Source organism: Mustelus asterias, chromosome 5 (assembly GCF_964213995.1).
Source record: "Mustelus asterias chromosome 5, sMusAst1.hap1.1, whole genome shotgun sequence".
NCBI classification, from domain to species: Eukaryota; Metazoa; Chordata; class Chondrichthyes; order Carcharhiniformes; family Triakidae; genus Mustelus; species Mustelus asterias.
This window is the reverse complement of record NC_135805.1, coordinates 82,001,870-82,017,485: the sequence shown is the minus strand read 5'-3', so window position 1 is coordinate 82,017,485 and position 15,616 is coordinate 82,001,870. Positions and strand designations below refer to the sequence as shown.

Sequence of the window (15,616 nt, the reverse complement as noted above, 5' to 3'; positions counted from 1 at the left end):
TTTATCTCCCGAATCCCCAAAGCCTTTCTTCCATTGACATGGCAAAAGGCAGGAACGTGATGTAGTACTGTCCACTTGCCTGGAAGAGTATAGCTCCAACAACACTCAAGAAGATACCATCCAGAAAAAAAAACTTAATTGATTGATACCGCCCTCCCTCTATTACCTTAAACATTCACCACCCACTCCCCCACCCCCTGCACCATTTACAAGATATGCTGCAGCAACTCACCAAGCTTCGCTGGCAGCACCTCCCAAATCCTGAATTCTACCATTGTTAAGACCAAGGGCCTCTTCCCCACCAAATCACACACCATCCTTTATTGTTGCTGGGTCAAAGTCCGCACAGCACTGTGCAAAATACCTTAACTACATGGACTACTGCAATTCAAGAAGGCAACTCACTACTATCTCCGAGGGCAATTAGGACTAGGGAATGTATACTGGTCTTGCCAATGAAGTCCACATCCCATGAATGAATTTTAAAAAGCAGCATCCTGAGTGTAAAGATGACTCTAGATAAACAATCAATGGGAGGCGTAGCAAACTTGTAAATATGTGCCTTTAGGTAGTTATAAATTTGAGTGCCAGGATACACATTTGGGCTCTCTTCCAGCAGTGCCTAAATTCAGAGAGATAGGGTACAGGGTGTGCCCCTAATGGAGAGTGGGTGCATTTTATATCAGGAAAACAGAAACTTTCGGGGGCAAATTCTACCATCCCGCCCGCCACGGGAATCGGGGCAAGCGAGGGGCGGACCATGGCAGGATTTTCTGCTTTCGGGGCGAGCGAGGCTGGAAAATCCCTCCCTTAATATTGCCTTCTCAGTAGTTGCTTAGTTTGGACAAATTGATGGGTTTCTACACACATCAAACACACAGCTAAAATAAAAACAATGATGCATTAATTTTAGATTTTAGTACTGGACTTCTGACAACTACCTACAAATGCTGTCAAGAAAAATTTGGCAGCTTCAAAATCTTTGCTGGAATTGCCTAGGAACGAGAACCCTGTGCCAATGTACAGTTTGTTATTTGAAGTTCTATTGACTTCCTTCCTAGCGGAACTGTTGTTGCAGGTCAATGACAATTAAGCTTTAATTGGTTCAAGTACAGTACAGGGAGTTCGAGACTGTCCCTGCACACAAGGCTACAATTATGAACTGACGCTCTGTCCTTTAAATCAACAAGTTGCAAAAAAACATCTGTTGGAGAAAGCTCCGTTCATTTATGTGAGGACATCAAAACTGGAGATCTTAATTCTAACAAATAAAATGATACAGAGAGGACATCATATTTACAGATGTCCTAGCGACTGTACATGCTGTGCAACAACAATGAGTTTAACATAGTTTAGTGGAGTTATTTATTGAGAAGGGTTAACCAACTTTAAAATACATTACTCAACCTCTTACACTATTACTTTTGCGATAATATACAGAATTTGTAAAATTCTGCCTCCATCTTCTCACGATTATAATACAGCACAGGAACTAAGGGAGAATCCAAGCCTTCATGTTAATGCTTGCAAACTGTCTAAATTCAGCGCAACACTACTTAGAAAGGGGTTTTAGCCCCTCATCAATGTCCTCATACATCATACTGTAACTCTCCATCTCTAAAGGGGTCTGTTCCGACTGCTGTATTATAATACATTCCCCCATTCATGTGTCTAAAAGAAAATAGATCCTAGAGCTCCATTTTTTCCAGTTGTCATCCTGAGATTATAAATTTGATTTTCCAGTATAAAAGTAGCATTACAGATCGACCTGGGAAAGTGAAAATTGGGTATTTCTATAATATGCAACCAATCCACAATGCCAGTTTTACTAAGTGACGAGTTATCCCACCCGAATTCCATTATGTCATGTTGCATATTGTAACATCATGAATGGAATTTTGTGAATGGGATCACTTGTAGCATTCCCCTGTAGTGAACTAACAATGTAGAAGCATAAATGGAGGCCATTCATCCCATCATGCCAATGCTGACTCTCTTTGGTCCTTTTGGTCATTGGCTCCATTCCTTCTTTTACCGCCTTCATACTATTTATATACCAACAGAAGACTTTGGCATTGTATTTTATGTTGGCCACCAATCACTTCTCACTCATCTGTTTCTCTTATTTGAATTTCCAATTCTTCTCTGAATGTTTATATTCAGTCTGGTTCTCAGTTCTGCTATGCATCTGAAATCTGTTGTAAGGACCATTTTTCTTCTCCATCATAATCTCTATCTCTTTTGTCATCCTTTGAGCTCTGTTTTTGTTTGTCCTACTTTCCCCCCTTTGTGGAAACATGGATATCTTGCCAAAGGACACAAGTATTTTCCAGTTGCATTCTATGGCACACACCAAATAGTTTAAGGTTTAACTGAATTCTTGAAAAATACTTCTGCACATAAATATCACAAAACAGAAATGGCCATTTGGTCCACTGCCCTGAGTTGATATCTATCCTCCATTCAAGCAGTTGTACTGATCGCTTTGTATCCACCTGATTCTCACTCATTTACCCCCTTTTCTTTCACCCCACACTAATGTGGTCTTAAATGCTAACTTGGTCTCTTTTTCAGCCAATAACTCCAGAGTAGTGCATGCCATAGTTCTCAACTCTCCATTTAAAAATGGTTCTCCTGCCATCAGTTCTAAATCTCAAATCACATTGAATTCCATCTAGTAACCTTTTGCCCATTCAAGCATCTTATTAATATCCCATGCTGTTTCCTTTGATCTCCATAGTGATTTACAATTTCTACCATTTTTGTATTAGCTACACATCTTGGCCACCCTCCACCCACAATCCCCTCCCAACTTCTTGAGCGCAGTATTCAATTTCAAGTATAGGGAAATGAAACAAAACCCTGTGAGTCACCGCTATCTGTTTCCAACCATTCAGAAACTGTCCTCAACTCCCTCTATGTTTCCTCCATGCTTACCAATTTATATTCCAATTTGCTACAATTCACTTAAATCATATACTTTCACCTTCATGGTGGCACAGTGATTAGCACTGATGCCCCACAACACCAGGGACCTGGGTTCAATTCCCAGCTTGGGTCACTGTCTGTGCAGAATTTGCATGTTCTCCTCTGTCTGCATGGGGTTTTTCCGGGTGCTCCGGTTTCCTCCCACAGTCCAAAAGACGTGCTGGCTAGATGCATTGGCCATGCTAAATTCTCCCTCACTGTACCCGAACAGGCACCAGAGTGTGGCGACTAGGGGATTTTCACAGTAACTTCATTGCAGTGTTAATGTGAGCCTACTTGTGACATTAATAAATAAACTTTTTTAAAAACCTTATCCAATAGTGAAGTACCTAGTCAAAGACTTTCTAAATCTCCATTCATATTGCATCATTCTCCATATCTGTCATCTCCTCAATGAAGCCTTTTTGTATTGATGACAATGTTTCAGTCGTTTTTCTCATTACATAAATAGTTCCTCCATGACAAAATTCATGAAACAATAATCACATTTTTTAGCACCTGCAAGTTATAACCAAAAGCAGTACTCCAAATGTTACAGGAGTATTTTTGATGAATTTCCATTCTTTCCTTCGGCCCTTTAACCCAATGCATCTCTTAACTACTGGATCATAATGGCTAGCAGCATCACCAATGGGACCTCCAACCAAACATTCGAAATTTGAAGGGACCTGGTGATGGCCTTCACCAACATGAGAATGTTTCTTTAGTAAGCCCCCTAGGAAAAAGGAGTTGGAAAAAGCTGAATGATTGGCATGGTGGCACAGTGGTTAGCACTGCTGCCTCACAGCGTTAGGGACCCGGGTTCGATTCCCAGCTTGCGTCACTGTGAGGAGTTTGCACATTCTCCCCGTGGGTTTCCTCCGGGTGCTCCAGTTTCCTCCCACCGTCTAAAGATGTGCGGGTTAGGTGGATTGGCCATGCTAAATTGCCCCTTAGTGTCAGTGGGACTAGCTAGGGTAAATACATGGGGTTATGGGAATGGGGCCTGGGTGGAATTGTGGTCAGTGCAGACTCGATGGGCCGAATGGCCTCCTTCTGCTCTGCAGGATTCTATGATCTATGATCACAAAATTCCCTGAGGAACACCTGGCATAAATTAGATAAAATGAGAATGGGAGGCATCCAACCGCCCAATTCCCATTCCCCTGAATCCTGCTGACAGTGTTATTAGTGGGTAGAGAACTCAAGCTTATTTGTCTCAAATCATTCATCTCTGTCTATTTTTTCTTAAAAGCCCGAATATGATTTACAATCTGGATGAATATCCACTGAGTAATGTTTAAAAAAAATAAATGCCATTTTTTAAACATCAACTACTTTAGCTAGAAGCCTATTTTCCATTACCATTGCTAACTGTGATGTGGAGATGCTGGCGTTGGATTGGGGTGAACGCAGTAAGAAGTCTCACAACTCCAGGTTAAAGTCCAACAGGTTTATTTGGTATCATAAGCTTTCGGAGCGCTGCTCCTTCATCAGATGAGTGGAGAGTTGGGTTCACAAACACAGCCTATATAGACAGAGACATCTCGCCAAGGCCATCCCCACACCCCCACTACATGCCTTCAAACAACCACGCAACCTCAAACTGACCATTGTTCACAGCAAACTGGATGCCATCATCTCACGTGAGAACACCATCTACCAGGTACACGGTACCTACTCTTGCAACTCGGCCAACGTTGTCTACCTGATACGCTGCAGGAAAGGATGTCCCGAGGCATGGTACATTGGGGAAACCATGCAGACGCTACGACAACGGATGAATGAACACCGCTCGACAATCACCAGGCAAGACTGTTCTCTTCCTGTGGGGGAGCACTTCAGCAGTCACGGGCATTCAGCCTTGGATCTTCAGGTAAGCGTTCTCCAAGGCGGCCTTCACGACACACGACAGCGCAGAGTCGCTGAGCAGAAACTGATAGCCAAGTTCCGCACACATGAGGACGGCCTAAACCGGGATGTTGGATTTATGTCACATTATCAGTAACCCCCACAGCTTGCCCCCTGGATTTGCAGAATCTCACTAGCTGTTCTGTCTGGAGACAATACACATCTCCTTAACCTGTGTTTAATGCTCCCTCCACCCACATTGTCTGTACCTTTAAGACCTGGCTGGCTGTAGGGATTCGCATTCGAATTAGTATTCTGTAACTTGATTTCTGTGTCTCTGTGCACTGTTTGAGAGCACATTTCCACTCCATCTGACGAAGGAGCAGCGCTCCGAAAGCTTATGGTATTTGCTACCAAATAAACCTGTTGGACTTTAACCTGGTGTTGTGAGACTTCTTCCACAGCAAACTACCCAGCCTTCAGGAGAACAGTGACCACGACACCACACAACCCTGCCAAAGCAATCTCTGCAAGACGTGCCAGATCGACATGGATGCCACCATCACAGGTGAGAACACCACCCACCAGGTACACGGTACATGCTCATGCGACTCAGCCAAATGTTGTCTACCTCATACTCTGCAGGAAAGGATGTCCTGAGGCATGGTACATCGGACGCTGATGCTACGACAACGGATGAACGGACACCATGCGACAATCACCAGGCAGGAGTGTTCAGTTCCTATCGGGGAACACTTCAGCAATCAAGGGCATTCAGCCTCCGATCTTCAGGTAAGCATTCTCCAAGGCGGCCTTCAAGACACACGATAACGCAGAACCGCCGAGCAGAAACTGATAGCCAAGTTCCACATGCATGAGGATGGCCTCAAACTCGGGATCTTGTCACACAATGTGTCACCCCCATCATTTGGCTTGGGCTTGCAAAATCCTACTAACTGTCCTGGCTTGAGACATTTCACACCTCATTAACCTGTGTGATTATCCCCCTCTCCACTCGCATTGTCTGTACCTGTAAAGACTTGATTACCTGTTAAGACTCGCATTCTAACTATTATCTTGCAGTTGACTCTGTCTATATATGCCGTGTTTGTGAACCCAGCTCTCCACTCACCTGAGAAGGAGCTGCGCTCCGAAACCTGTTGGACTTTAACCTGGTGTTGTGAGACTTCTTAATACTAATTGGTGAGAAAAGTTATTTGAAGTGTATTGATTTTTCTTCCTGTCCTATACACTCAAAGTGCAATCTGTACTAACATCTTAGAAAAATGGATGAGAAGCGTTTTGATACAGGCTCTAAGGACTGATTCAGCTCTTAAGATTTTCCTCATAACTTGGGGCACAATCATCCCTACCTCTTTTCCACCAATCCTCTCCAAATAAAATAGGGTCATTTTCAAGCGAATAAAAGCAAAAAAATACTGTGGATATTAGAAATCTGAAATAAATCTGTATGGACTTGAAACACTGTTTCTCTCTGCACAGATGTTGCCAGACCAGATGAGTTTATCCAGCATGTTCTGTTTTTACAACATCACTGCTTACTAGATACAACCTCTCAAATGATGTTCCTATCAAAGTTGTTGTAACAGCAAACCTCACACAATGCACATAAATTAAAACGGTTTTCTCTTTCCCCATTTGTCTTTTTCTCATTGATGAGTGTTTTATAGCTTTTCTGTCAATAATTAATAGGTGGCTTCAAAATTCAACTTTTCGTTTAAAGCTAGTACATAGAAGACTCACCCTCTTTCTCTCTCTTCAGCTTAATACAAGACATCTGCCAAGTTCTTTATTCTTGGCTAAAACAGAATTAATAACTAAAGAACGTGTACGATTTTAGTGATGCTGAAGCTTTATGCTAACAGACCAACACTTAAACTCCAGTCTAATAAGTGTGAAGCTCAGCTCTTACCTTCATTAGCATTTACCCGTGTGTTTTTAATGTATGCCGAAAACTTTGCAAATATGTCGATTCCAGCAGTATTTGAATCATGGTGCTTTGCTGCAAGCTTGGGATACCTGAAAATAGTAAAAATACAAACTAGATCTTCAATTCATTTTAGCACAGTAATGTCGCAAGGACTTCAAGAAACATGGTGCCTGTGAAGTTGTGACATTGGACATTTCTGTGAACAGTATGGCATTCATCCACCCGAATATTGATTTCCAGCAGTGACAACAAATGCACATCACAGAATCATTATGGTGCAAAAGGAAGTCATTCAGCCCATCATGCCTGCACTGGCTCTCCAAATGAGCGATATGACTTAGTGCCATTGCCTTGCCACCAAAGATGTGCAGGTTAGGAGGATTCGCCATGCTAAATTGCCCCTTAGTGTCAGGGGGACTAGCTCGGGTAAATGCATTGGCTTGTGGGGATAGGGCCTGGGTGGGTTTGTGGTCGGTGCAGACTTGATGGGCCGAATGGCCTCCTTCTGCACTGTAGGATTCTATGATTTTCCCCATACCCCTAATCTCATGCCTTCTTGAAAGCCTTGATTGAACCTGTCTTCATCACACTTCCAGGCAGTTCATTCTAAACTTGAACCACTTGTTGTGTGAAAACAATTTCTCTCACATTACATTTGCTCCTTTTGCAAATCACTTAAATTTGTGCCCTCTTGTTCCTGATCCTTTTATGAGTAGGAACAATTTCTCCCCATCTACCCTATCTAACCCCTCAAGATTTTGAACATCTCTCTCAAATCTCCTCTTAGCCGCCTTCTCTCCAAGAAGAAGAGTTCCAACCTCTCCAATCTATGCTCATAACTGAAGTTTCTCATCCCTGGAACCATTCTTCTGCACCTCTTTAATGCGTTCACATCCTTCCTATAGTGTGGAGCCCAGAACTATACACACTATTGCAGCTGACTCTAACTAGTGTCTTATATAGGTTCAGCACAAGCGCCTTGCTCCTGTACTATATGCCCCTATTGAAGCCCAAGATACTAAATGCTTTAATAACTGCTCTCTCTATCTATCCTGCCACCTTCAACGATCTTTGCACACGTACATTAGGTCCCTCTGTTCCCTTTAAGAATGTTACCTTTTATTTTATATCGTTGCTCCATGTTCTTCCTACCAAACCACATCACTTCACACTTCTCCGCACTGAACTTCATCTGCCACCTATCTGCTCACTCCACTAGCTTTCCATGTCAGGTCACAGAACAATGCAGTATATCCTTGCTTTTCTCTTAGGTCACTAACTTATAATTTGTTCATTACATGTAGGATGATTCACTTAACGTTTTTAATAATTAGATCGTTATTCATAAGAAATACATTGAAGTATTTCTGCTGCTTTTAATGGTCTGCTTCAAGATGTCAGTGGGGGAAAAAAATTACCCAGTTTCACTATCAACAACACACTCCACCACCACCTCCCCCCGCCCCATCCCAGCAACTGTCCGCTATAGTTCATCGTTCCTTCTATTCCATTCTAATGGGATGACTTTCTCTGAAGAGACCCTGCTACTGCACCAGGGCAAGTTTCTCTCAGATTTCTTTACCAGCTATTTTTGTGGTCTTTGGTGACTACTGTGTGCATTATTGTTAGTGCTGTGCTGTGGAGCCGCATCCACTCGGAAATGGGTGACTACTGCCTAATTAACTGGAGAATATATTGCATCAACTTGGGCTAGATTCAAATTCTGATCCCAATATGAAAAGACACTTGTTAACCCATTGTATAAACAAACTGATTTCAAGTTAAAATAAAAAGGTCAACCATGTACCATTTTAAACAAAAGCCAAGTTTTACTTAAGATTTAGAAACATTACAGAAATACATTATTTTGCATGTGGTAATGAACTGTGAACAGAAGCTTTTTACTTGTGCCAAGTTGTAGCTAATATATCCGCTGCATCGGAAACTGCTATTAATTACATTATTTCAATGAGCAAACATGATGATCCAAGCAGCACCTTCACCTGCGTGGACTCGCAAATTATTCGATTGTATCTCTGGACTGTACAGCCGTGATTAAGGATGTGTAATAGGGCAAGGATCATCCCCGTGACATCCCAGAGGAAGGGATAGCAATTGTGAATGAGCAGTCAAAAATTCACCAAGTGATAATTTAATACTTCCCCAGTGAGGAGCCGGAAACAGGAAGGAGATGGATTGACTCCAGGCTGCACACATTGTTGCTGTTAAACAGCTGCTGCACAATATTGGCAGAGGCCTGGGAGCAGGTGAGGCAACCTGGGAAAGAAAGGGGAGAGAATTGCCTTTGACAGCTCAGTATTGTGTTCCCACCCCGGTAATTAGATGATCCACGAGGACTAGAAAAAAAATAAATCTGAAATTCAATTTTTGGTAAGCCTTGAAAGGCACTAGTTGACTTTAATGTCCCAGGTCCGGAAAGGGAAAACGGGGAGATTTCCAGATCCCTATTTAGCAATCCACACTGGAAATGCACAGGTGGACCTCAGGTGAGAAGAAAGAAAAACCAGTGAAGGAAACAGGAAAGAAAATTTAAAAAAACATCTGTGAAGAGGGACCATGAGAGACATCACTCACTGGAATATTCTCAGGATAAATTGATAAATCAAACCCACCATTATTTGCTCTCGGATTTAGAAGTTCTTAAAAAAAAATTGGGTAGAAAACAGCTTTTTCATATTTTCCTCAGAGTTCTCACAAATCTTCCACTAAAGTTATGGTGGGAGATTGGAAGAAATTTTACACTCCTATAATTATTTTAGCAATTACAGATGGCCTTGGTTGCAGTGTTACGGCAACTATAACATTTTAAACTCATAATACAGTATGAAATATTCATTTGAAGTTGACTCTAATATATTTTAAACAAGTGTCATGGTTTTGAGCTATTTATATTCAGTCAATCCACAGAAACAGAAGGAATAAAATGTTATCCTTATCAATTTTTCCACTAACTCAAGATGAAGAATGTGACACCTATCTCAGGCCGTATATTGTTCTCTTTAAAACTGATCTCTAGATTCACAAAAGGGGCACTCCATACGTCACACATGTTGCAGCAGCAAGTACAGGCAACCTGTCAATGTCACACAGGCCTTAAAGTCCCCAGTTGCATTATTCATGCATGTATAATCTCACCAGTATTGGTGATGGTAACAGTGATAATCCCCCGAAATAGTTTACAGTTGAGTGAAGGAGGGGACAAGAAAATAACTCCCACATATTAAATTGACATTGTGCAATCGATTTCCACAGGACAGTACTTACACACTGCGCTGGCAAGAAGCCAGTGATTATCCGTTCACAATGCTGGTGGGTGAAGGATCTTTCTACAAGCAAGATCTCAAAAGATATTTACCTTTTCCATATAAACATATATTACCCATTTCCTTATCCCGCATACTAGAGTGATAATTTTGTATATGCAAAGCCTTCTCAAACTACCCGAAGTTAATAGATACTGTTATATTCAATGTACAAGGGAAATCCATGATTTATGAAGTCTATTTTTTGACCTGCTGTGCTCTGTCTTTTCTACTGGAGCAGTCAGATGACAGCGGCTGTTCACTCCTTTACTATTGGTAAACAAGCTGTCTAATTATCCAACAAGAGATATTCAAGTATGTAGCATAGAGTGGAATCTTATGCCAAATGTGGGCTCCCTGCACCCCAATGTAAATAGCAGAGCCTGCCACCTCTCCTTGGCTGGACCCTTCCTCCTGTTCCCCTCCTCCTGTTCCCCCTGGGCTATGTTGAACTACCCCCATTGCCACAGGCTTCTCCAGACAACACCTCAGGCCTGTCAGACTCCACACCGCACACTCAGGCCTGCCGAACATTCCCCCCCCTCCCCCCAACCCAGGCATGTTGAACCAGCTTCGGAGTACTGCACCTTCCCTCCATATCCCCCCAGCTCCAAGTTGGGTGCAAGTGCTTCCATTGCCAGGTCTCTACCCCACCATCTGGCAAAGCTGGGAGGAGAGTGGTGCTGGCCACTGATGCTGCAGCTCTCATGTGGCTGTGTTTGGACATGCATACCAGGCTGGCTCTGGACTGTGCATGCATAAGCACCAACAGTGGTCAGTCAGCAGGAAGGGGAACTTTTGTCAGTTTCCTCCCTCGCTGCCCTGAAAAATTTGGGTCAAATGGAGTCCCGGGACATCCATGCTCAGGACATCAAGCCATGCAGGATGGCTAGTCATGCTGGGCTGCCCGCAAAGTGAAACCTGCCAGGCTGCACCACTAGGCACAGACCTCTCGCGCTGCCTGTTAAATCTGAGGAACAGCAGTTTTAACTATGCACTTCAGAACCTCATTTTAACATGAGCGGGTGGCCCACCTGATCTTCCCCGCACAACTCAAAATGGCGGTAGGTGCAGATGCAGGCAGGCAGTGGGTACAGTGCCAAAGGCACGCCACCTTATTTGATGGGTCTACCTGGCAGTGGGTGGCCGGTTAAATCCAGCACACAGTGTCCATTGTGAACTCATGTGACAGAGGGAAATTGCATTAATTAGAACTGTTCTTAACTTAGGCCTTTATTTTCTACTTGTGTGAAGCAATCTATCTGCACTTGAAACAACCAGATTCTCTTGATATGGTAATACAAGCACAAAAATGATGGGAATACTCAACAGGGACAAGCCAGAATGAAAGGGAATTATAGCTATTTTGCATTTCCGCCTAGATACAAGACTAATGTGTTTCATGTTATCAAGGGGAAAGAGGGCAAAGGAAGTCCCATTTTGAGGTCAGGTTACAGGCTTCCCTACAATTGAATCATATCACAGACAACAGGAGCTCTGCAGGTCGACAGAGATAAGTCTGCTGGACTTCGAGATTTACCATAGCTGGATGCAGGAGGGAGATAATCTCTTGTCAAAAGACACATTCTACAGTCTACTACCGATTCCAGGAGATTTGTTCCGGCATGGCCAGGAAGAAGAATCATCAGAAGAGGCTTTACTGCTAGTGATGGATTTCAGAGACTCTCCAAAAACTGAGGAAAGAACCTGGAGACGATCACTTGAAATTACTACCTGATGATATGAGGATATGGGACCCTTTGATAGCTGGAAGCAACTGTGGATTGTTTGCTAAAAGGATTGTAATTCTGTAGAGAGTACAATGGCTGATGAATATCCAAGGAGAATGTCACTTTCTATTGTTAAAGTATAAGTCGCCCACAAAGAGGAAACGGTATTTAATCATTAGTGATTTCAGTTATCTGTTGCAGTAAAATTTTAAAAAAATATTGTATCCAGCGGCATCATTCATTCAGCTATCAACTGGCACAGTGATGAGCACTGTTGCCTCAGCACCAGGGACCCGGGTGCTCCGGTTTCCTTCCACAGTTCAAGGATGTGCAGGTTAGGTGGATTGCCCATGCTAAATTGCCCTTTAGTGTCTCAAGATGTGAAGGTTAGAGGGATTAGATCATTGGAGGCAACCCTGTGAAGCAAATAGGAAATCAGGTTTATTCAAGACAATGGAACTTACTTTGGCGGGGACAGTGTCTCCTCTAAGAATTCTTCAATCTTGTTGACATCTGTCTTGACCTCCCCATTAAAGGTCAGGAATGGAGGGTGAGTGCCAGGAGCTAGGTTATGCAGGTCAGCTGGTTTTCTGGAAGTAAATGGTGAAATCAACCAATAAATGCTGCTCGTGGATAGGAATACATTAAATCAGTAACAGTGCAGAAAATTTGGCCCTGGGTTGCATTAACAACTGCATACTTAGCTCCCTGAAGTGAACAGACTCAGGCCAATATAAATGTATTTTGGTTTTATCAGAAAGTTAATCAATTCATTAAAATCTACAGTATCTGGCTAGTAACTGGAGAAGGAACAATGAACATAAGAAATAGAAACAGGAGTAGACCAGATTGTTACCGAATTCAAATTCCACATCTACCATGGTGGGACTTGAACCCGTGTCTATCAAATACCAAGCCAGTGACAATATCACTACGCCACGGACTGCCAAAATTTTAATTCCAAATTTTTATTGAATTCAAATTGCACAATCTGCCTAGGATTCAAATCCGGGTCCCTTAATTATTAGTCCACAGGCTCCCCCCAAAATCTGCAATGCGACCGAGACTGCTTACGCAAAAAGGACTCTCCATTGTGACGGCAAAGGGGGTGGAATTGAATCCATCGGTGTTTAAAGACAGGTCCGAGTCATTGGCCTTTACGGGGGTCAAACCCACCTCCTTGGATCATATAGCCCCTCCAACCTGCACTGTCACTCAATACAATCATGGCTGATCATTTGGCTCAACTCCCCTTTCCCACCTGCTCCCCATATCCACCGATACCTTGAGACACTTTGAAATGCCTATTCCCATTCTCCGCCTCCTGTCCTTTACCAACCTCCCACCCATGCTAATACACTACACCCAATTCCATGAGCCCTCATCTTACTTTATAATCTTTTGTGTTGCAGCTTATTGAATGCCTTTGCAAAATCCCAGTATGCTACATCTTTTGGTTCCTCTTGATCTAATCTGCTCGTTACATCCTCAAAAACTCCAAAAAGATTTGTCAAACATGATTTCACTTTCATACAGCGATGTTGACTTTGTCTGATCATGCCATAATATTCTAAGCTAATTGTTAAAATTTTCTTAACAACAGATGTCAGCATTTTCCCCGAAGTCGGATGTCAGCCTAATTGGCCCATGGTTCGGCTTTCTCTCCCTGGTTTCTTGAATAACAAATGTTACATTTGTTAGCTGCCAATCACTAGGACCACTCCAGAAACTGGGAAAATCAGGACTAGTGCATCCACTATCTCTGCAGGTACCTCTTTTGGAACTCAAAGCTATAGGTCAACAGATCATAGAATCCTACAGTGCAGAAGGAAGCCATTCAGCCCATCGAGTCTGCACTGACCACAATCCCACCCAGGTCCTATCCCCATGTATTTATCCTAGCTAGTCCCCCTGACACCAAGGGGCAATTTACCATAGCCCATCCACCTAACCCGTACATCTTTGGACTGTGGGAGGAAACCAGAGCACCTGGAGGAAGCCCACGCAGACACGAGGAGAATGTGTAAACTCCACACAGACAGTGACCCAAGCTGGGAATTGAACCTGAGTCCCTGGCGCTGTGTGGCAGCAATGCTAACTACTGTGCTACCCAGGTCCTAGGTATTCATCCACTTTTAAGTTTCCCCAATACTTTTTCTCAGCTATCAATCACTTAAGATTTTTCACTCTTATTTACCCCCTTGGCTGTACTCTATTGTTCAACTTCAGAGCAGGAATGGCAAAAATAAAATCACCGTAGTATTCAAAAATCTAGCCAAACGTGAGCTATGTTTAATCAATTTGACATAAAAGGCATGAGTATTAATTTTATAAACATTCAGATATTCATTAAGATTAACACTAATAATAAATAAGCTTTCAACTTACTTTTCACTGCATAATTCTTACAATAGCCTCCTTATTTTCCAATTTTCTCTCTACATAATATTGTGCATCTCTGGGTAGGTGAAACTATCTTGCTGTTGAATTTCACAGAGCTCTCATTAAAGCCACCCTATAACTTTCTGACAGAAGGTGTGGTTTTAGCAGCAAGAGCCCACTCATTAGTCCAAAGATGTGCAGGTTAGGTTGATTGGCCAGGTTATAAATTGCCCCTTAGAGTCCTGGGATGCGTAGGTTAGAGGGATTAGCGGGTAAATATGTGGGGGTAGGGCCTGGGTGGGATTGTGGTCGGTGCAGACTCGATGGGCCGAATGGCCTCCTTCTGCACTGTAGGGTTTCTATGACTTCTATGATTACCAAGCTCGAATGTATCACTATCATGGAGAATTCCAGTCAGCAGCCCATCGGAGGAGAATTGAGGAGGTCAGTCAAAATTGTATACTGCCCTGCCATTCACATACAGGACATCCAAGTTGGCTATTGTTTCCAATTCCTTTGCAGGAGGATCTTGAATAATGGCACCAATTATTCTAACAACGATGCTGAATTTCATGATATTTGAAATCCAATTAAGTAAATGGAAGTTCAATGAGTTGATCACCAGTTTGGTCAATGAGCTTGATGGATGTTGCAGATATAACTGGCAACATAGTTCAATAGTGGTGAATGCATGATAATATGAGAAGATAATTTCTTATATAACCAAAAAAAAGGTGAAGATTAATCTGATCCAAATATTTTACTATCAGTGAAAAGTAATGTTTACATAATATAGTTTGTGGTGAAAGAGCATCAACAAAAACAAATAGCACTCTCCGAGTGGGGGATCAATAACATCTAATCTGGGTGATAGGTATTCAATCTGTGCATTTGATTGACTGAAAAATTAGCAATGCTATTTAGATCCAACACCAACACAACACAATCCAACACAAATTACATTGAATAGTGTCTTTATATAGAAAGACATCAAAGGACTTCAAAAAGAGGCAAAAATCAAAAAAAAGGATTCATTGAATGAAAGGACTGCATCCTATCGTAGGTGCAAGATTCAAAATTGGAAACAAAATAAATGCACTTTGCTGTAACGTAGAAATATTAAAGTAGGAGGGAAAAAACAACAAACAGATCTGAAACTGCAGGACTGAAAAGTTTCACTCTTAAGTTTAAGCACTGGGGTGCAGTGTTCTTCTAATCTTTACATCATTTGGTTGAGTCAGGACCCTTTCCCACAAATGGAATAAATTATCAATCAGGATTATTGCATCTCAGAGATTAATTTGAGAGTCAGATTTAGAGAGAGAGCCAGCCAACAACATCACAGAATAAGTGCATGGAGGAATTTCAAGCTAAAAAAGGAGATTGAGATAGGTGAAAAAACGTTTCGTTGA

At 42.3% G+C, this 15,616-nt stretch overlaps 1 protein-coding gene across 4 annotated transcripts in view; it reads right to left on the bottom strand.

The window, feature by feature from the left end:
- Positions 1-15,616, bottom strand: part of LOC144493641 (chloride intracellular channel protein 5-like) — a 131,502-nt gene that overhangs the window by 15,448 nt on the left and 100,438 nt on the right. For all 4 annotated transcript variants that reach the window (XM_078212910.1, XM_078212912.1, XM_078212913.1 and 1 more), the window contains exons 3-4: positions 12,287-12,412; positions 6,752-6,858 (exon numbers count right to left, since the gene is read on the bottom strand). In XM_078212910.1, the coding sequence (XP_078069036.1) occupies positions 6,752-6,858; positions 12,287-12,412 (233 nt within the window). The remainder of the gene's footprint in view (positions 1-6,751; positions 6,859-12,286; positions 12,413-15,616) is intronic.